At 38.6% G+C, this 21,953-nt stretch overlaps 2 protein-coding genes across 2 annotated transcripts; both read left to right on the top strand.

Moving 5' to 3' along the window:
* The first annotated feature begins 8,682 nt into the window (after positions 1 to 8,682).
* On the top strand, positions 8,683 to 12,297 carry LOC116170988 (chaoptin-like). The gene has a single exon (XM_031487598.1). It carries the CDS (start codon positions 8,721 to 8,723, stop codon positions 12,252 to 12,254), a length of 3,534 nt encoding a protein of 1,177 aa, XP_031343458.1. The 5' UTR covers positions 8,683 to 8,720; the 3' UTR covers positions 12,255 to 12,297.
* Positions 12,298 to 16,019: 3,722 nt separating this feature from the next.
* Positions 16,020 to 19,603, top strand: LOC116170995 (toll-like receptor 6). Its single transcript, XM_031487610.1, has 2 exons — positions 16,020 to 16,150; positions 16,194 to 19,603. Exon 2 carries the CDS (start codon positions 16,195 to 16,197, stop codon positions 19,519 to 19,521), a length of 3,327 nt encoding a protein of 1,108 aa, XP_031343470.1. The 5' UTR covers positions 16,020 to 16,150; position 16,194; the 3' UTR covers positions 19,522 to 19,603.
* Positions 19,604 to 21,953: the final 2,350 nt, after the last annotated feature.

Raw genomic sequence — 21,953 nt, 5'->3', positions numbered from 1 at the left:
CGTTGGGTTTTAAGCAAGATATTCGCGCTTAGGTATAGTTCTGTGGATTTTGAGTTAAACGGTTAAATGGTATTTCCTGGGTCAAAATTATCCAATGGAAACTGAATACGAACAGGAATCCACGTTAAGGAACCGCATCCATTTTATTTTACGCAAGTTTACGAAACGGAGAACTGTCAATATCGCAGCTTTGATAAAACGGACGTATGAGTAATGCTGGTGGAGGAGCCTGAGGCTTTAGCCATGAATTTTAATCAAAAAAGAAAGTATTTCCAAACCGTTTCCGAGAAGTTTTAATGTGTAATAGACCAAACTTTACAAGCGAGTTGGCCATCACCATCTTTTGCTTCAACTTGCTCTCAAATAAGAATACGATCTTCCTTCTAAGCTCGCACATTTCGTGTGTACTCGATTTTTAGTGTCTCATTGCAAATCTCTTCATTTTGTGCAAATACAATTTATAAATTATTCAAAGTTTGAAAGCAATCGATTTTTGGGTCGTTTTACGGACTGAACGGTTCGTAACCAATCCCACGATGCTGATTGATGTGTTTATACACATCAAGGATGGTATAACTACATAAAATTAAAATAATTGCGTGTATTCACTAAATCCATTTAAATATGATGTGAATCACTTTGTACCTTCGATTAACATGCGTCAGTGTACGTAAACAGCAGGGTGATTATGTAATATTATACTGAGAAAGTACATTGTGCTGTACCAGGTTTGTAGATTTCACTGCGGAAATTGGGTAAGAAAGAAAGTAGAAGATTGCAAAGGCAACTTTTCCTTCTTGTTCTTTCGTTTTGTACGTTTTGAAAATATATACAGGGTGTTCCAGGAGGAATGGGCAATATTCCATTCACATGTAAGCTTTGAGAGAAATCTTCTATGTGCGGTACCGAGTATTGATCTGGGACGTTCCTCGCGTAGAGTACTACGTTTTTGATTATGTCATTTTTTATTCTAAAATCCTTTTTATTAGTTGTTCTAGGACAATAAAACATTTCTTTGGTGCCTATAAGTGATTTTATTGATGACCTTCCAGTAATCCAGTATTTTCACTAATGCGGCAGTACCTCGTTCCAATATATTCCAGATTACTAAGAGTCTACTGTACTTAAACCAAGAGTCAAAAATGCGTTTAGGAAAAACTGCACGATAGACGTCTTGCCATCTCAAAATGGAGTTTTGAAACTGAAAAAATTCCGACTACCTTCGGAGATATCCGGTTATTTAAAAAATTTTTTCAAAATAAATAACACATTATTATGGTCACTTTTTTCCTTCTATAAGATGCTAGTTTTAAATTTTAAATCCGACGTCTCGTCTCCGGTTAACCATCATCAACTTTGTTTTTTCTTATGTAAGTAATTTTTACTTTATGTGCCATTTAATAGAGAATTTTTTCTGATTTCAAAAATGCAAACATCACAATTTTTTTAATATCTTCTTTTTTGCTTAGAAAACTTAGCGTTGGGTAGTGTACATACGTAGTTATTTGCGTTTTTACGAATCAATAGTGCTTCTGATTAAAAGATAGTGATTTACAATTTTTAAATCAGAAAAAAATGCTCTATTAAATGACACAATAAGTAAAAATTAATTCCAAAAGAAAAAATTTACAGATTTCGCATAATCCATGCAACCATCGGTAACATTGGAAATGCTAACCGTATAACGCCATTTGAAAACACAAATAAGCCTTATTCGCCCGGGATCACTTGCTCCACTCGTTCGCAAGCTCGCACCTGTCGCAAACGTACATTTTCTGAATAACAACCTCATCCTAAGATGCTCTTTTCTTTAATCTACTGATTGCGGCCGAGTACGGTACAATCAACACTTGACGCGACACCACTGTCTTCTTTCTGCTTGACGAAACTGGTAACTTCACACCCATACACAAAACATAAGCATTTCCAATGCTAAAACAAAGTTGATGATGGTTGACTGGAGACGAAATCTCAAATTTAAAAGTAACATCTTGTAGAGGGAAAAAAGTGGCCATAATAATGTGTCATTTATTTCGAAATACCTTTTTAAATAGCTTCAGTAAAAAATAAAATCAATTTTGCAAAATTTCGTTTTTTTCCGAATATCTCCGAAAGTAGTCGGAATTTTTTTAGTGTCAAAACTGCATTTTGTTAAGCATCAAAATACGAAACTTCGCTAAATTTAAACTACCTACCTATCTCTAACAAATTGCAATTTAACATAATGTCTAACGCACATCAGAAATGGACCAATAAAAAAGTTTTAATTTTCCTAATTTCATAGTTGCATTTGAAGTGTTCTTCTTCTAACCCTAAAGGCCTAAAACTAGAGACATACGGTGCTGAAGTGCAAACCTATTATAAGAATATATGAATAAACTTACTTCATCGTAAAATATTTAAATATTTGCAGGGGAGATTATTTTCTCCGTTACTCATTTTCGATTCGCTACTATAACTGCAAAGTAAACTTTTTTCCACCCGCACGTACTTTGCTAAGTTCACAATCAATTTCACATGAAAACGAAATAAAAGGGGAAAAGTAAGCCCTTGTAAATGCGTGTAGTATTTTATTTTAGGATTATTAGCGGCTGAAAGGAACTCAATTGTGGGTGTCTTTGTATTGTGAAAAGGGCTGATTGAGTCCTGTTGTTACAGTGTGACGGAGGGGCTATTGCGGGTGCCGAGGAGCTCTGTCTTCCTCAGTCCAGGGTGAGTTTTTCAAATAAAGAAAAGAACGAGTAGTGGCTGCTATCGTTTGCTTCTTACTATGTTTGCGTAGAACCTCTTTAAGCGACTCTGTGAATGGCTATAATGAGTGGATTTTCGATTGGATGCTATTTAGGAATAAATGCCTGAATACTATTGAATTAGAGAATATCTAGCGCTTTTTCTGCCTTACCTTTGAAGTCTTTTACATTGTAAGTGCTGCTATGTGATTGAATGTTAACTTTAGAGGTAGTCCTTCTAGTACAGAATCTGATGTTTTATTAAACTAAACTACTATTAATATAATCTTACCTAATATTTATGTTAATAGGTTTTGTCCTTTATTTTGGTTTGATGGTTAATCAAATTACTACAATAAATTCATGACTAGGGTTTAATTATTATAAAAAATTCAATCAAAGGAGAGACACTTGTCTTTGAGTCTCTCGGATGACACCGAGGATGATACGTTGTGTGAGGAATCGACAACGACAACCTGCATGTTTCTTTCAAAGGTGTGTGTTTGTTCCTTTCTTTCGTACATACGTACTGCATTTCAAAGTAGAAGATCTTTTTGCCGTGAGATAAGAGCAACTTGTGCTGGTCGTTTTCTATTGTTGTGTGTTAAACCAGTTGCTTATGAGATACAATTTCTTCTCCTACACGGCAAAGTTCTTAGACCATCTAAAAGTGTTATTTACTGAAGGCAGAAAATGGGGAAGGCATCTATCTTGAATCCTTCGAATTCCAATACCAAAGAAGATGAACCCGGAAGATGAGATATTTAGTAAACCATCGATAATACCATTTCAGTTTCTTTATTCAATGATAATACTATATTTTCTAGAGTTTATTTGAAATGATTAATGGATTTCTTCTTAGTCAATAGATCATCCTTCAAATAGTAAATGTTTCAGTAAGCATTCTGAAATGTGACTATTTAAATACGATAGGCCAGTGAAAAACATATCTATAATGCAGGACACACTTTATCCACATCTGAGGGAACATGGGGTGCCATTTCGGTGTTTTAACCTCAAGACTACTTTGTCATTCATCGATTAAGCTAAAAAATATGTTTAGTTCAGGTTATACATGTACATACTATAATATTTATTATTTATTTAATATTTTGCTTAATTTCAATTCAAAATATATTAAATCGGATGAATACCTTAGAAGAGCCAGGTTCCTAAAAGGTCACCGCTTTTCTTAATAAATGACAAATTACGCATTTCAAATTTTACAATGAAGAAGAAAAGCAAAGCGCTAAAGCGAGCGAGCACGCAAAATTAGAAGGGTTCTGTACTTAGATGTAACGTTTTTCTAGTTCGTGTTTGAATATACTCACACACACACGTGACAGAGATGCACCGTAATATCATAATATTACGTAAACTTTGGAAGATGATACGAGAGAAGGAAGGCAACCAAATATACTAACTGTGGAAACGCATTCGGAAAACAAGTTAACCTTGCAGGATCGAATGATCCTGGGAATACCTATAACCTTGTAAATTTTTTTAACGCATTCGATGACATTGGTTAATGGGATTTTTCGGTTTAGCAACTAAGGAGTGACCTTGTTTTTATGATGCACTATTATTGCAATCTATAGATGCGTGCGAACAAAGCAAAAGCAAAGCGAGTCAATTTAAGTTATCCTTGCAAAATTAGAATGACCTTGGAAATACCTAACTGGTTCTTCTTCTACCTCATAACTGTCCGCGATAGAGCTTTTCGGATTAAATCTCCCTTATCTCCTTTGACTTGACCTAATGTTGATATTAAATGGGAAGGTATGACGGGAAAGTTGAGATGGTGTATGGTCATTCTCCTATTTAATTCCATGATGGTTACGGGTTAGCCAATTAGCTTGATGTTGAAACTCACTATCTAAGCTAGTCCAAGGAAATGGAGGAAGTGGGCCAACGGTTTTCCATTATAAATTTCAAGCTCTTTTGGCGAAAACCAGTTTGTTGAAGTTTTAAAACCTTGTACATCAACTACCACCACAATTATTGGTTGTTGTAGGTTCTTTAATTATATATGTAGGTACGTACAGAACCATTATTGTTTTGCATGCGTGCTCGTTTCAACGCTTTGCTTTTCTTTCTTGTAAATTTTGAAATGCATAATTTGTCATTTTTTTAAGAGTAGCGTTACCGTTTTAGCAAACTAATGCTATCTCCTACAGTATTCATCCGATTTTGATACAATTTAAGATATACTGCCCGCCATAAATACCTGAACACCTAGTGTACTTTGATCAATTTTGATGAAATTTTTAGGGCAGTTGTATTTATTCCGAAATATGAAACGATGAAAACTTCAACATGATACAATTACTTACAATATATTCAAACAACACTAATAATGTGTACATCATCCACTCTTTCTTCGCTTTCAGCTACTCCCCTGGGCACAATTGAAATTCGCGAATCGATGCTAGCGTGTGACATACTGTCCCAAGATTTTAACAAGTTAAAAAGTAATCGTAAACGATTTACATAAAGCGCATTTCCACTTGCATTCATTTCCCATTTGTAAGATGCAACTTCTGTTAAAATCGTAAAAATCCGGCCACAAATATGAGAGATAGCGTTGCACATGGGCAATCCATTTTTGACGTGCTACTTCAATTTCAGTTTATGAGAAGAATTTCATTTCAATTCTTTTCTAAATAAGAAAGTTGGAACTGCGCATGCGCAAACCTAAATTTTAAAACTAATGTTAGATTTTCCTTTGTTCCAAGCGCCTAAGTATCAAATTTCACTGTAATAGTTCCATAGATAAGAAAGTTGGCACTGCGTATGCGCAAAATAAAATTTTTAAACTGGCGCTAGATTTTCCTTTATTCCAAGCACCTATGTATCAAATTTCATTTAAATGCTTCCATAAATAAAAAAGTTGACACTGCGCATGCGCAAAACCAAATGTTGACACTGGCGTTTGATTTTCCTTTATCCCAAGTGCCCATGTATCAAAACAAGAGAGGGATAATAAAATAAAATAAAATAAAAATAAAATTTCGTTTAAATTCTTCCATAAATAAAAAAGTTGGCATTGCGCATGCGCACAACCAAATTTTGAAATTGGCGTTTGATTTTCCTTTATTCCAGGTGCCTATGTATCAAGTTTCATTCAAATACTTTTATAAGTAAAAAAGTTTTGCAATTCGGTTTATAAATGGTCGAGATGCGAAAAGGGCACTGTGAATTTTGAATGGATTCGATTCCACTTTTGGCATTGCGTATTATATGGCTAAATCTATGCCCATATTGAATTTCATGCAATTCAGTTCATAACTAACGGAGATGTAAAAGCGATCGAACATTTCTAAACAAAGTTATCGTTCACACGGACAGATAGATGGGCAGACAGACAAAGGAACAGACGGAGAGACCAACCGGCAGGCGACAGATAGCAATGCAAAATTATAAACGATCTCTAGGATCGTTAATAAACGGCAAAAGTGTAAAATTATGGAACATGTAAAAAACGGTTTTTTGTTTTTTTTACAATAACTTTTTTTGTAAGCGGTACAGAAAAAATTCCTTCCTTGGTACAAGACTCGACACCATAACGAACCAAATAGCGAAAAAAGTAGAACAATAGCTCTTAAGATAAAAAACTAGTAGCGTCGCAAAGTTAGCGGACGGACGGACGGACGGACAAAATGGCCACAATAGCGCTTTTTTTTTTATTTTTGTGGAAATGCGCTAAAAAGTTCGCACTGCGCATGCGCAAAACCAAATTTTGAAACTGGCGTTAGATTTTCCTTTATTTCAAGTGCCTATGTATCAAATTTCATTCAAATACTTTTATAAGAAGTTTGCAATTCGGTTTATAAATGGTCGAGATGCGAAAAGGGCACTGTGAATTTTGAATCGATTCGACTCAACTTTTGGCATTGCGTATTATATGGCTAAGGCTATGCCCATATTGAATTTTATGCAATTCAGTTCATAATTAACGGAGATGTAAAAGCGATCGGACATTTCTAAACACAATTATCGTTCACACGGACAGATAGAGGGACAGACAGGCACAGGAACAGACGGACAGACCAACAGACAGACGACAGACAACAATACAAAATTATAAATGATCTCTAGGATGGTTAATGAACGGCAAAAGTGTAAAATTATGTAAACATGTAAAAAACGGTTTGTTGGTTTTTTTACAATAACTTTTTTAGCAATAAACGCAGAAAAAATTCCTTCCTTGGTACAAGACTCGACACCATAACAAACCAAATAGCGAAAAAAGTAGAACAATAGCTCTTAAGATAAAGAACTAGTAGCGTCGCAAAAGTAGCGGACGGACGGACGGACAAAATGGCCACAATAGCGCATTTCCACAAAAATTTAAAAAATGTACTTTACAATAATCATACATTTCCGATGAAAAGTTCTTTTTGTCAACCGAAAAAAGTAACCATTCAATTCACGTATTTTCGACATAAATTTTAGGTAATCCTAACGCGTATTTGGATTTTCCTGACACGCACACCACCGCGTATCCTTTCGCGCTTATTGCGATTCTTTAATCTTAAGTTTCTTTTTTAAACTTACTACTTCTCACGCATAATATTTATGTGAGCCCGAAAAACGCGGCTTTTCCGATTATCAATTAACATTAACACATTCTCCTGCACGCGTCTCTATCCTTTTTTAATTCGCTAACACGCCTACAAAATGGTGCTTATATGTTAAAGCGGTTATTAATAATGGTTAGCTAATAGACTTCATTTTTTAAAGCAATCAAGGCCACATCACCAGATTTCAGGGTTGTCGAGTTCGCGTTTCTTAGTCTTCGTCGAAGCCTCATTATAAGCAATACTGATTCTGCCGTTTTGGTAACGTAAAAGCTATTACAATTGCGTTATCGGCCGTCAGACTGTTGCCAGTAACTTTTTCCAGGAAATTAATCGGCCACAATGGATTCGGTTTCCATTGAGTAATATTGACAAAGTACCGGGGCCATGCTGAATATTCAGAAACAACGCGCAACCCATTCAAAGGCTCTCGCTACGAGAGAACGAAAAAAAAGGTAAGGAGAGAAAACATGGAACCGAGTGAAAAAGAGAGAAGGGAAAGAAAGTAAGAAATGTGGAAAGCGAAAGGAATGAAAGAAAGGAAGCGGAAAGGTAACTGGGTCAAAAAAAGAAACAACGAAGTAAACAAGGAAACCGAAGAACGGATACAAAAGAAACTAATGACATAAAGGAGATACTTGGGGTCATCCACATGCACTACTGTTGCAAAAGACCAAAGAGGCGAAAGGAGTGAAGGACGAGTGATGAAATTATAGAGTAATAATTTCAGAAGAAAACAGGAAGCTATGGAAGGAAATGGTGAAGAACTAGTACCTACATAAAACTACGAACATCTGTTCGAAAATGAAGAATCCTTCAAGAAATTGCAAAAGGTCTACAAAGCTCGGTTCGTATGAGAGGATAAAGACACTAAAAAAGCTTCTGCGAGGTCTTAGAGAGTTTGATACTCTTTGGGCTTTTAAAGGGTTTCAAAGACTCTTAAAGAACAAATCTCAGTTAAAGATTTTATACGCCATTTAGAAGCGTTCAACAGTTTTCAGGGGCCTCAAAGAGAATTCCAAAAGCGTTTAAAGAGGAAATCAAACCACTTTGACAAAAAAAATTTACGAAAGATGGACAGTACCAATGGTACCCGCCCCATGCAATCGCTTCCAACGGGATTCTCTTTATATGAAGAACTGCTTCGGAAATTAAGCTGATGGCAAGAGAATGTCACTAAAATCTCAATATTCGCTACATTAGGTCGTGCCTTCAAGCCCTTTTCAGCCTTAAAGAGCGTCGGAGTACAAATTTTGATATCTCCCGCTTCAAGTAGCGTATGACAAACATGAATAAGAAACGAAAATAATTCCGTCCGTGAACTTTGCTTCTCGATAACGATGACCTTTAATGTCATAGGTATCAGTATTTCGACCGCCATTACTTTATCAAATTTCCCTCATAGTGCGGAATGGTGCTGACCATAATAATACTGACTTATTTTGCAATAACGGCTAGTGCTCTTCCACAATGTTCGTGGAGGCCTTACGCATCGTGCACGAAGATCAAGTGCGTCGAGTTTTCCGGTCAATCACTCCCTACACTAAATTATGAAGAAAATTCCAACAGCACTTGCTTTATTATCGAAATTGGTCACTCGAACATGTCCAGCCTGAACGAGTTTAAATTGGACTTCGTAAGTAAGGTACAGGAATTCATTTTGACTAATGTCCAATTGCAAAGAATGGGCGAGACGGTTTTTGACAAATTCAGCAGTGTACAACGCATCCACTTGGACCAAAATCTGTTGCAGGAGGTCAAATTTGTAACCCCACTGCCTAGCTTACAGGAGCTTTATTTGAAGAACAACAGGATAAAGAAGGCTAGCTTTGAGCCGTTGACCAACTTGCGGGTGCTCATCTTAGATTTTAACAATTTGACTTCTACGGATGGATTGACCTGCACGTTAACTGAGCTGGTTGAGTTCACTGCCGTCGGTAACCAAATCGGAAATATCGGTGACTGTTTTAAGTCGAATAAAGGATTGAAAACTTTGAACCTGGCATTTAACCGCGTTACCGAAATTAGTGGTGACGCTCTGAGCGGACTGACCAAGTTAGAGACACTTTTCTTGGATAATAACCGAATAAGAAAAATTGCTCCAAACGCGTTTGACTCCCTCGTCTCGCTTGAGAGTATCAATTTGCAGAAAAACGCCCTATATTCTTTAAGCGTGAACACATTCAATGCGCTGAGGGTACTTCGCTCTCTGTCTTTGGAAGGTAACAAGCTGACCAGTTTCGAGCCTGGGACGTTTCAAAATTTGTCACGTTTGAGACACTTGGAGCTTGGACAGAACCAACTGTCGCGAATTAAAAATGGTACGTTTCGAGGTTTGGATACCATCGGCTTTATAGATCTTTCACACCAGATGCTTAAAGAATTGGATGAGGACGCGTTCGATGGATTACCCAATGTGGCTCATCTGGATCTTAGCATGAATTTCATTTGGAGAATCAAAGCGAATGCGTTTCGTAGTCTCGCATCTTGCCTTCACCTCAATCTACGACAAAATTTCCTGCTGTTGCAGCCCAACGTGTTTAATGGTTTAAAGAATCTGCACATTCTCGAGCTTGGTGGCAATACAAATTTAGGCGAATTACCGCTTAATGGGTTTAATGGATTAGAATTGCTTGGCCGCCTTGATTTATCGAATTTGACAATTAAATCAATTAATGATGGCGCGTTTAACGGACTATTCGGATTGAAAATGCTGGATCTGCAGCACAATGAATTAAAAACGTTAGAGGCGGAGACCTTTATGGGCCTATCTGACTTGCAAAGCCTCGATTTGAGTTACAACCTGATTGAGGAGATTAGGCCAAATGCCTTTTATGACTTGCACAAAGTTACGACCCTCAAATTAAAACAAAATAGCATCAAGAGGCTCGGGAAGGGCTCGTTTCAAGGTCTCCGATCGCTTGTGGTGCTTGACCTTAGCAATCAGGCAGTATCAAGTGTCGAACCATCGTCGTTCATGGGTCTCGATGGGCTTGTAACTTTATCCCTAAACAACAACAACCTCACCACTCTACCACCGGAAGCACTTTCTGGTCTGAGAAAACTGGCCAAGCTTGATTTGAGTGCGAATAAAATTGAGAATATTTCGAGCAAAGTTTTTGACGACGTCCCTTTCTTGGAGGTCCTACAGTTGGAAGAAAATGTAATCACCACTATCGAGCCGGATTCGTTTCTGCAGCTCAACCGCTTAGCCTCACTTAATTTATCATTAAACAACTTATTCATTCTACAGGAATCGATCTTCAATGGATTATCCGCGGTTACCACTTTGGATCTGAATTTCGCACGGATTAGAAAAATAGAAATGGGGGCGTTTAAGGGATTTGAGACGTTGAAAGATTTGGATTTGAGCAAAAATTCCGTTAGCGAAATATTTCCCAAAACCTTCATTGGATTACCCAAATTGAGTACGCTTAAGTTAGGTGTGCATATGTCGTACTTGCACTCAAATGCCTTCCAAGGGCTTGAAGCGGTTCGATCTCTTACAGTTAGTAACTGCCACCTCATAGAGTTGCCAGAAGCGGTATTTAAGGGAATGACTGGTTTGGAGAACCTAATCTTTGAGCAATCCGATCTGGTAACCATCAAACCAAAGGCTTTCGATGGATTAGTCAACCTACAGCACCTTCGCTTTGACGACACCAAAATAACTAACATGGAACTTGGCGCTTTCAGTAGTCTTTCCAATATTAGGTCCACAGGCACTATACTGGATCCCAATTATGGCCTCATCCAGTACAACTTCAGCAGGATGTCCATTCAACGTATCGATTCGGGCGCGTTTGCAGGATTGGGTAAACCAGGCAATGTGATTTACCTCGATCTCGACGGAAATAAGATATTTAAAATTGTGACCGACAACTTTGTTGGTCTCGAAGGCATGCGCACTCTCCATTTGACCGAAAACGTAATAGAGGAGTTGCAACCAAATTCCTTTCGAACCTTGAAAAGTCTCATACACTTGACGTTAGGCTTTAACAAAATTCAAGAACTGCAACCAGAAGTTTTTAATGGTCTCGTGTCATTGCGATTCCTCGATTTAAGACAGAACAAAATTAAGTCTCTTTCCGGGAACCGGTTTCGCCTACTCAGAAATCTAGCGACACTGGTAATTTCCAATAATTCTTTAACCGAGCTTCCCGCGGATGCTTTCGGAAACCTACCAATTGATACTTTAGACGTTGATGAAAATTCTATTAGAGCTGTCCACCAAGACGCTTTTAATGACCTCCCGAAGCTGTTCAATTTAAACATATCCCACAACGATCTTATTGACATCGACTGGTATAAAGGGCAAGTCCATGCGATACGGAATTTAGACCTGAGCTACAATCATCTCAAGGAAATTGACAATAAGAAACTGGGTGTATTTCTTCGACGCATTGACATTAATGGCAACAACATTCCCTGCCTTAAACTGCTGAAAATTATAATAAACTTCAAGATATCCAGAATTGTGTATCGAAAGTATCCTTTATCCGGTTTGGGCTCGCTTGACCACGTCAGTTGCGTTCCAGTGCAATTCTCGTTACCCAAAAACGAAACGAGTATCAAAGAGGACTTCTCTGGTTTGGAAGCGCTTTTGAATGACACCAGTGGAATTGTGGACGCCATCGTAGCAGACATTGCCAATTCATCTGCAGACGAAAATGAGATTGCCGAGAAACACTTTGGCCAACTAGGGAAGATGATGGACGAGCTGAGCGTGAAGGCGAAGAAGATCAACGTCAGGTACCGTTCGAAGCAAGCGTACGATGTCGATATCTACCAGTCGCTGCTGATCATTCTGTGCGTGGTTTTTTGTTTGTCGCAGGTTATGGGCGTTTACAAAAAGTTCGTCGGCAGTCAGACCAACATACGTTTCAGGCGGGAACACTCTGAAATTGATCTGTTCGCTGAGACTAATCCAAATGCGGCGAGTTAGGCTCGTATTGTAGTTTGTATATGCCAATATACTATCAAAAATACTGTTTTGTTTTTTTCCTTTATCGCAAACGATGACAACCACGTGTCAAAACATAGCAATGCTAGAAGTGGGACGCTAATAACCCAATGGGGAAAATGTGTTAACGCAGTACACATTTTGGAGAGAACTTATTCGCAGCCACACTTTCACCTTGTTAGGAGAACCTTGGGCGCGGCTCATATCGTTCCTTTGCATGGGCACAGCTGAATAATCGACGTCAATGTTTCACAAGCCTTCTGAAAGAAGTCGAACGTGCTTCCTTATGTTTGGTATTCACTTTATGAAGTGTGTAATGCGACGAACACAACCATCACGATGAACTTTACATTTAGATAACCCAATTAACCTTCAATCTAGATCGCTCCTTCCACTGTTAAAAATGGTGATGACGATGACAATAATAATATTGACGTCTATGATTAGAACAGCCAGCGCAGTTCCACAATAATCTACATGATCTGTTCAAAAATGTAGTGCGTGTTGCACCACCCATTTATGGAACACTCTCAACGGAAATGATTGTTTAAAGGGAATTTGTTTAAAGAGAAAGAAAGAAAAGGAAAGGAAACATTTATTTATTAACTCAGGAGATTTTCGATATTGTATTTAAATGGAAAACCTATTACCTTCTCCTGCGTTCATATTACCGATTACAGCGGAAAATGTTTTCTAAAAACCGGTCCATCCTGAATACAAATAGAAAAATCGTTACCATCGTTAATCATACAGCGTGCAAAAGTACTCCTTGAGTCGTCCAACCTTGGAAATCTGACTCACCTCATTCAATAACCAATAAAATGTCTTCCTATTTGGAAAATTACATTTTAATGAAAGTTTTGAAGATTCCCCACTGATCGATTAATAGTTAATGAGCTCTCAAATTATTTTAGACGAGTCCTTACTCTTTTACCCTCCCGGCTCCCAGTGAGAACATACTCACCGGAGTGGGGTAACGCAGTTACCCAGCTTAAAGTTTGTCTGTTAAGGGGCTCTATTTCTTTTCTGTTTACATTTTATTAACGAGCGACAATACATTCATGATTTTGAACTTTCTGTCCGTCCGTCCGACCATCTGTGTACATGATAACTCGCGAACGGTTTCGAATTTTCCAATTCTGTTTTCAGTAATAGCTCGACAATGGTCAAGGGGCTAATTCAATTTTGATCAGTACTCGTCATCTGGAATCTGTTTTGGGGGAGTTTATTAACCCTTTAGTTACAATAGTAGAGTGAAAAATAAAAATGGTTCTAATTCGTAATCACTATAGAAATTTCCCAAGTTCTTTGCGAGTTTATTTACAGATCAAACAAATTCATTCGGCATAAATGCAACAACAACGCAGAAAGAGGCACTCAGGGTTTATAAACAAAGTACAACACAAGCGATCGATTGAACAAGTTAAATTTAAATAAAGCTTTAATTACCTTGAGGTAAATAATGCTTAACATCCGGCCATAAGTTGTACCTACTATAATTACCGCACAGACACCAAAAATGCGGTTACGTTTCAACGTGCACCGTACCAAAAAAAATAAAGATTAACGTCCACCACCAATGCAAAGTTTCACGTGTTCCTCTACTATTTAAAACACTCCTCCATCCCTCAAATTCCGCCTTTAGCTAATTGAAGTTGCGTTGCGTCGAAATTAAACACCTGTCTTTTCTTATCGGCTCAACCTGCTTATCTTGAAACTAATTAGCTCATACAGCGATAACAAATTTCTTATCGCAACGACCGGATTTCATTTAAATAACTCTAACAAAACATTATTTACTACTACGTGATTATTTAAACAAAATAAAGCCGCAAATAATTCTTAAACACGATCACATTGACTTGAAATTCAAATAACATGACCAAAACTTTGTTCATTCTCACATTTACGCTTAAAAACACATACAAGGATACAAGAATTCATTATTATAAGTGCTGAAACCCAATAAAACGTCCGCATGACGTACTTGACCCAACAATATATATAGCGCCAAATTCATTGGGAATTAATTGCCTTTAAAAATTTTAAAACAACAAAATTTCGTAATAAGTAGTTCTTAAATGGGACACGTACTTCATAATACTCAATGCCCGAAAAAAAAACCAGGAAGAATCATTCAAGAAGCTAAGGGAAAAAAGAATGAAACTGAGTAGAAAGAGAAAGGAGACAGAAAGGAAAGGAAAGCGAAAAGAGGAAGTAAATAAAAGAAAGGATACAAAAGAACCGAATGCACTGTTAAATTGTTACAAAAGACAAGGAAGCGAAAAGAGCTAAAAAGACTAAGACGACGAACGAAAGTGATGAGATTAAGGAAACTAATTATTTCAGGAGTATACTACGAAAGGAAATGGTGAAGAACTAGTACGTAAAACTACGAACACCTGTCGGAAAATGTGAGGAACCACATGTAAACTATTAAAAATAGCAGTAGCAAGAAGACCCAGAAGCTCAAGAAAATTAGGGATCTAGAGGACTCAAAGGCTGTAGAAATTAAAACAGAGAAGGAAACCGAGGGAAGTGAAGGCTATGATGGCGAATGTAGAAAACCATGAAAGTAAAGAAGGAAGGAAAACTGGGAAAGGTAGGAAAGAATAGAAAGTACAAAAAGGTAAAATGACGAAAAGAAAGATGTAACACAGGAATAAGGTGCCCAGGGAAAAAAGGGAGGAAGGGGAGAGAAGTGAGAAAAGGAAATGTAGACAAGGGGGAAAAAGAGACACCGAGAAAAGGTAGGAAAAGAATGAAAGGGAAAAATCTCAAGAAAAGAAAAAGTAGAAAACAAAGGAAAAAAGACCAAAAAGAAATAAAATCACCGTGAGATAAGAAAAAAGGAAGAAAACGTAGGGGATGAATGAATAGAAAAAACCTAAAAGAGCTACTGAAGGCTTTATGCCGACTGGAAAGCTCATGAAAAAAAAAAGAAAGTAGAAGAAGCAAATATATTGAGATGGAAAATGAATCACCGAGGTGCGCTTAGGGTACGAGAAAACCGAAAGTGAAAATAAAAGCTGAACAAGGCAATTAAACGAAAGAAGAAAACATGTTGCGAGGAAAAAAATGAACGATACAAATAGGAGAAAAGGGAGAGAAGAACGTGAAAAGAGTGAATGAGGGGAAAATAGGAAACGAATGAAATGGCAGAAACGAGAGAAACGAAGAAAACAAAAAAGGGGGATGAGAGAAGGGCACAGCGAGAACGAACTTAACAAGGAAAGGACGCAATCGAAGGATATAAATGATCACACGCATGGAAGTGGAGGAAACGAAGAAAACGAAGGAGAGAGACGATGGGAAAAAACGGAAAGTGGAAGGATGGAAACCAGAGGAAGGGTAAAAGGACGAGAATGAGCAAAGGAAGAAGAGAAAGAGTGAAAAAATGTAGGAGTGGCTGAATCAAACGAATGCAACGAAAGAAACGAGAAGGAAAGAATTAAAAGAACGTCGCAGTCAATCACAGTTTAGCTCGTGGAGTCAGAGAAAGGTGGAAGAATACGGTGCATCCTTTCTGCAGGTGTTTTTGTTGAAGAAAGGCAACGAAAGGGCTCATCCCAAAATAAATTTGGTCCATTGGTCGCAATGGTTTCCAAGGGAAGGGCTGCGCACTGATCTACTGCACTGCACGTGTAGACCAATGCACACGTGGAAAGCTTTGGAATATCGCCCACTGCGTAGAACACGGAAGTTTGTAAATTTTGCTTATTTGATAAAAATCGCGGAGATAAGTCGTCATTTAAAATTAGGACATAGATATGATCGAGTTACGAAGTCCTGCACTAAGCTATAAATAAGTTGCAAATATCGTCAGTTGCGTCAATCTATTTATGTATCAATCAAGTGAATCAACGTGGTTCTTTGAGGTAAGCGTTTCTTTATTTGGTATTTTCTAAACCACTCTTCCAGAATGATTCAGATGAAGGCGTTGTGCATCCTTCTAATGTGCTTGAGCACATGCGTCGCCTTTCGCTGTACACGTCAAGGCACTTCTAAATGCCAACGACTGCAATGCACTGAAATGACTCAAGAGTCAATGGAGTCCACTCATCTACCCAAACCAGACGCCCACTGCACCAATCTCTACGTGACGGGATCAGTAATCGGAAATATCACGAAGATATTTTACCAAAACTACGAGGAAATAAATTTGAATAATGCCAAAATTGAAACTATCGCCGATGGGGTTTTCGAGGATTTTCCCAACTTGAGAGTTTTACACTTGGGAAAAAATGCTCTGGAAGACATCCGTTTAACCAACCTGTCATCCTTGCAGGAGCTCTACCTGGAGGGGAACGCACTTAAACGTCTGAGTAGTTTACCGACATCACCAAAATTGGAAGTTCTTCACGTCTCGTTTAACAAGCTCACCAAGATCGATTCCTGCAACTTTCCACAGTTGAAATTCTTCAGCGCTAGCACCAACAACTTGACCTCCATCGGTGATTGCCTGGAAAATGGCACAAACTTGCTAAGCGTTAATTTAGGTTTCAACAACATTGAGCGTGTCACCAAGAAATGCTTGGAGCAGTTAACGAGCTTACGCGAACTGCTACTGAACAACAACCAAATTAACACCATTGAAGATGGTTCCTTTGATCGCCTGATCAATTTGCGCTACCTGCGTCTAGACAACAATAACCTTCAGGTCATACCAAGTAGAGCCTTCGCTTCACTCACCGTCCTAAGGGGACTTAACCTCATCAACAACAAACTGACATCCTTCGAACCTTACACCTTTAAGAATTTGTCCGAATTGCAAGTGCTGCTGTTCTTCGGAAACCGATTAACTAAAATCGTCAAGAACACGTTTTCAGGTCTCGAAGCCTTGCGCAGTTTGCACGTGAACGACATGCAGGTTTCGGAAATTGAACTGAGCGCCTTCGCCGGATTAAACAGTCTCACATACCTGGGTCTGAGCAACAACCCAATCACAACGCTCAAACCGGAAACGTTCAAAGAGCTGAAGAACTTGAAAGACCTCAACTTATCGAACAACACCCTAGAGACCACCCCTAACATGTTTCAAGGGTTACACAACGTCACCAGCCTCAACTTGAGGTCGTGCACTATCACCACATTAACCACGGACACGTTCGTAGGATTAGACAAGCTGACCCGCCTGTACCTACCCAACGTGCAGATTCGGTCCATCGAACCGGGCGCGTTTAACGCTCTATACGCGCTCAAAACGCTCACCTTGAACGATAACCACCTAGAGATCCTACCCGATGATGCTTTCGCGGGCCTGTCCGAACTGGACGAGCTGGATTTGAGTAACAACGAGATCGCCGCGATCGGCACCAACGCGTTTGAGGAGCTGGTCAAGTTGAACACGTTAAAAATCGAAAACAACCGACTGAAAGAGCTCAAACATGACGTCTTCGTTGGGCTGATTAATGTCCGCGCGCTAAATTTAACCGGGCAGCTGTTGGGGAAGATTGAATCGGGCGCCTTTAATGGGCTACACAGCTTGGAAACCCTCGACTTGAGTAGAAATAATCTCAGTGAGCTTACCAAAGGTGCCTTTGCTGATTTGCCGAGCTTGGCCTACCTCGATTTGAGTCACAACAGTATCATGGGGCTGCAGCCCAAGGTCCTAGCCGGCTGCGCGAACTTAAAAATATTGAAGCTATACCGGTCTGGTTTGCGTTCGTTAGGACGTGACGTATTTTTCAACTTGAATCACTTGAGCTCACTGAACGTGAGCGGAAATGATGTTGGTGGCTTAAGCTATGGTGCTTTTACTGGATTGAGCGCGCTCGAAACACTCGATTTGGGTGGTTTAAACATTGAGAAAGTTGAAAGTGGCGCGTTTAATAGTTTGGGCCAGCTGAAACGCTTAAATTTGGCTGGGAATCCGATGATAAGCCTCAAACCGCGAACGTTTCTCGGGTTGTCCAAACTGAGCGAATTGCATTTGAGTACCAATCTCGAGAACATTGAAACGCAAGCCTTTAATGGTCTGACGTACTTGGAGATCCTGCGGGTGCACAACGCCAGCTTAATCGATTTAAATCGATACTCCTTTACGGGATTGGTCAACCTGAAGAAGCTCCACTTTGTGGAGACCACCATTGGTTCGCTGAACCAGGGCGCTTTTGATGGTCTAACCAATTTGAACAGCTTGCGGTTTCAAAACTGCACCATTCGCGCTCTTAAGAAAGGCGCATTTGCAGGTATGGTAAAGGTCAACATTGACAATGACCAATCGTGCGGTAACCATGCGACTTACCATCGGTATTTGTACAACTTTTGCAGTATGGGCATTAGAGTCATCGAATCGGGCGCGTTTCCCGAAATTCGAACAGTCGAAGGACAAAATGTAATGGTCGAACTAAACCTAAACGACAATCAGTTGTCTGAAATCGTGACCAATAACTTCGTCGGTATGGAAGCCTTGAAGCGACTCACACTAGTTCGTAACGAAATTTCAAGCCTGCAAGCAGACGCGTTCGTGACATTAGCCAATCTCGAAACTCTGAATCTAACCAGTAACTCACTTTCGTCGCTGAGCACCCAGCCATTTAATGGATTAGTAAAGCTTCTGCACCTGGACTTATCCCGCAACAAACTTCAGTCCATAAATGTCCTCCAGCTGCAGTCGCTCAAGGTTCTGAGGAATTTGGACATGAGCGAAAACGCGCTCACCGAGCTGAAGAACCTGGGAAGTCTCCCCATTGAAACTCTAAAAGTGGGCAGTAACAGAATCGCAAGAATAAGAGATGGTACCCTAGAGAACCTCACCAACTTGCAACAGCTCAACGTCTCACACAACGATTTAACCAAGTTTCACCATTCCATCCCGTCCCTTACCAGTCTCACCATCAACTCGAATAATTTAAAATCCTTCAACGTCGACCTTTTTCCACGATTGAAAGCAGTGGAGCTCTCCGACAACCAAATTTCATGTACCGATCTTCCGCGCATACTCGAAGCGTTAAGAAACCAAAGCGTTACCTACGCCTGGAGACCGAGCTGCATTATACTCGACAAGGATCCGAGTCAACTTGAGACTCGCATGTCGCTTTTGTTCGGCGACGTCCAGCGCGCGCTCGGTTCCTCCTCGAACCTCAGTACCTTCCAAATATTGCTCATAGCGTCATTTTTCATCATTTGCGCCACGCAGTTGGTAATCGTGATCAAATGTTGCCTAATTAGGAAACGAAAGGGAGCCAGTAGATTGCCGCCGATTGAAATGTTCGATAGCGGTAGAACGAGATTAATTACGGTCTAGAAGATTTGTTTTTGTTTGCTATTTATTTTTATTTATACGATATGTTGTAAGCTGTATTTGTTTAATAAATATTTATTTCGTATTAGTTATCTTATAAACACTCTTGAACTTCGATAATTGTGCAGCCCTACAACACATGGAAAGTCTGAAGTTCATCTTACTACGCGAACCATCGCATCCTATACAGAGTTGTAACGCATTTCGGCCGCAAATAAATACCCCAAATATCCAATAGGCCATCATGAATGTGGTGTAGGTGCAGAGTGTTTTTAGGGAACTATGTTAATTACTCCTCAGCCCCAGGATTTTTAAGGTTACCGCCGTTTATCTTGGTTGTTCTTATCCCCAGATGTTAGATTTGAAAGTACTTCACTAAATTCTCACTGTTTCAGTGAACTGTTCAATCGCGAACTTCTAAAATTTTACAAATATCCATGCTCGAATCCGGATTCGAACCAGGAACCCTTGGTACCGCTGTCGAGCTGCAACTCCACTGCGCCACACGGGCCGGTCGGCAATTATACTCAGTTGTTGACAGCATGGCAAAAAGCATTATCAGGAATCAAGTATGCTTTGATCGCAAAGGTCAAAATATCAATTCGTGAAGGTTCGCGGCTTGAAAACTGCAGAGAGCTTTATAGTGATGTTAAATTACACGTTTTTTTTTAAAGTGCGTAATATTACGTGTAAAATTACCAATTGTTTATGTTTTTTATGTATTTTATGTAATTTATGTAACTTACCACTTTAAAAAAAAAATCGTAATTTTACAGTAAAATTATCAGTAGTTTATGTTTTTTACGTAATTTACAAATATTTTTGTAAAATTACCTGTCATTTATGTTTTTTATGTTTTTTTTTTAATATTCCATAAACCTTTTTGAATGTTGTGAGTGTTTGAAAACAAAAACACTTGTTAAATTATATATTTTGGTGTATTAAATAAAATACCCAAGGAGTAGGTATTTCGCCATCACGCGTCGTTTCATGTTTGGAGGAAAAAGTTCCAGATCGCGAATTAGATGCTGTATCATCCTCATTAAACCAAACTAGATTCAATGGAAAATCGTTTACGTTGGTAGTACTGTTGATGGTCTGTGGTAGTACCGATCAAAATGTATCAGATACGTATTACATTTATGTAACTACAAAAATTACGGTTTTTTAAATAAAAAAACGTAAGTTACGTAAATTTCATAAAAGACATAAATTACATAAAAAAACCAACCTTTTGTAAGTTACGCGTAATATAACCGTTTTGTATGTAACCTTAGTGTAAAGAACAGAATAGTGAGACAACCTCCATCTTAGTGTAAACTATGATGTAACTTACAAATCGTTAGGTATTTTACAATCCACATCACTAGAGCTTTAGCATCAAACTTCAAAGCTTCGGAACCTCGCAATCCTCAAAAGTCTGAAAATCTGAAAATTTTTGAATATCTCAAAATTAAAAGCCACAGAGGATCGATTTTCGATCTACAATATTCGATCTCTCACCTTTGATCTCCAATAATTACATTTCCACGTTCCATTTTGTTCGTCAAGTTGTCAGTGTCCCTCGACCTTCCGTGGCGATTTTTCCGAATTCGGGCTTTCAGTATTGAGAATTAAGAGAGTTTCAATCAAAGTTTCTTTGACAATCTCATTGGACACAAGAGTATATAGTTTCAAATTTCAATATTAGTACCTCAGCATATTCCATATCTTCAATATCGTTAGTATCTTCAACGTGTATATGCAGTATGTTAAGTATCTTCAGGAACTTTAGTATATTCCGCATCTTCAGTATCTTCTCTGCCTTCATTTACTTTAAGATTTCTCCCTTTTTTGGGAGTTTTCGGTCAGTTTCTTCGTTTTCTTCACTCTCCTTCCTACCTGTATTTTTAGTATAAATATCATCCTCAGTATTTTATGTATCTTTCGTGGATTCTATATCTATTGGTTGTTCGATGTCTTAATTTTTTTCGGTATTTTATATATTTTGTATATCTGCGATATTATCCGTATCATTTCAAGGACCATCATTTTCTTGAATATCTTCTATACCTACTGTGTTTTCAGTATCTTCAGTGTAAACAGCATCTTCAGTATTTTTTGTACCTTCTATACCATCGATATCGTGTAACGAATTAGTCACATTTACAAGGGTTGAAACCCCTTATTGGCGTTCAATAAAATTGAACCTCTACGCCACTGGCAAAATACTATTAATTAGGAGGAAATTCCGATAACTATTTCCCTGCAATCATCATTATCTCCAAGAGACCGTTCGTATACTCATATTTATACTCCTCGTATTCTGTGGGTAGAATATTCACAGACCCCCCCCCCACACCCCTCCCCACTCCGGTGCTATATTCGATGGTGTATGACCGCAACCTGTAATCAGAGAGGCGAGGCAGGTGGTCTTTGGGGATATTGCAACAGCG

Source organism: Photinus pyralis, unplaced genomic scaffold, assembly GCF_008802855.1.
Source record: "Photinus pyralis isolate 1611_PpyrPB1 unplaced genomic scaffold, Ppyr1.3 Ppyr1.4_LG1, whole genome shotgun sequence".
NCBI lineage: Eukaryota > Metazoa > Arthropoda > Insecta > Coleoptera > Lampyridae > Photinus > Photinus pyralis.
Note: the sequence above shows the minus strand (reverse complement) of the source record. Positions and strands in the feature narration are given on the sequence as shown.

What these genes read in the sequence shown, in the direction of transcription:
- LOC116170988 (XM_031487598.1), top strand. Translation starts at nt 8,721, where the DNA reads ATGGTGCTGACCATAATAATACTGACTTATTTTGCAATAACGGCTAGT.
- LOC116170995 (XM_031487610.1), top strand. Translation starts at nt 16,195, where the DNA reads ATGATTCAGATGAAGGCGTTGTGCATCCTTCTAATGTGCTTGAGCACA.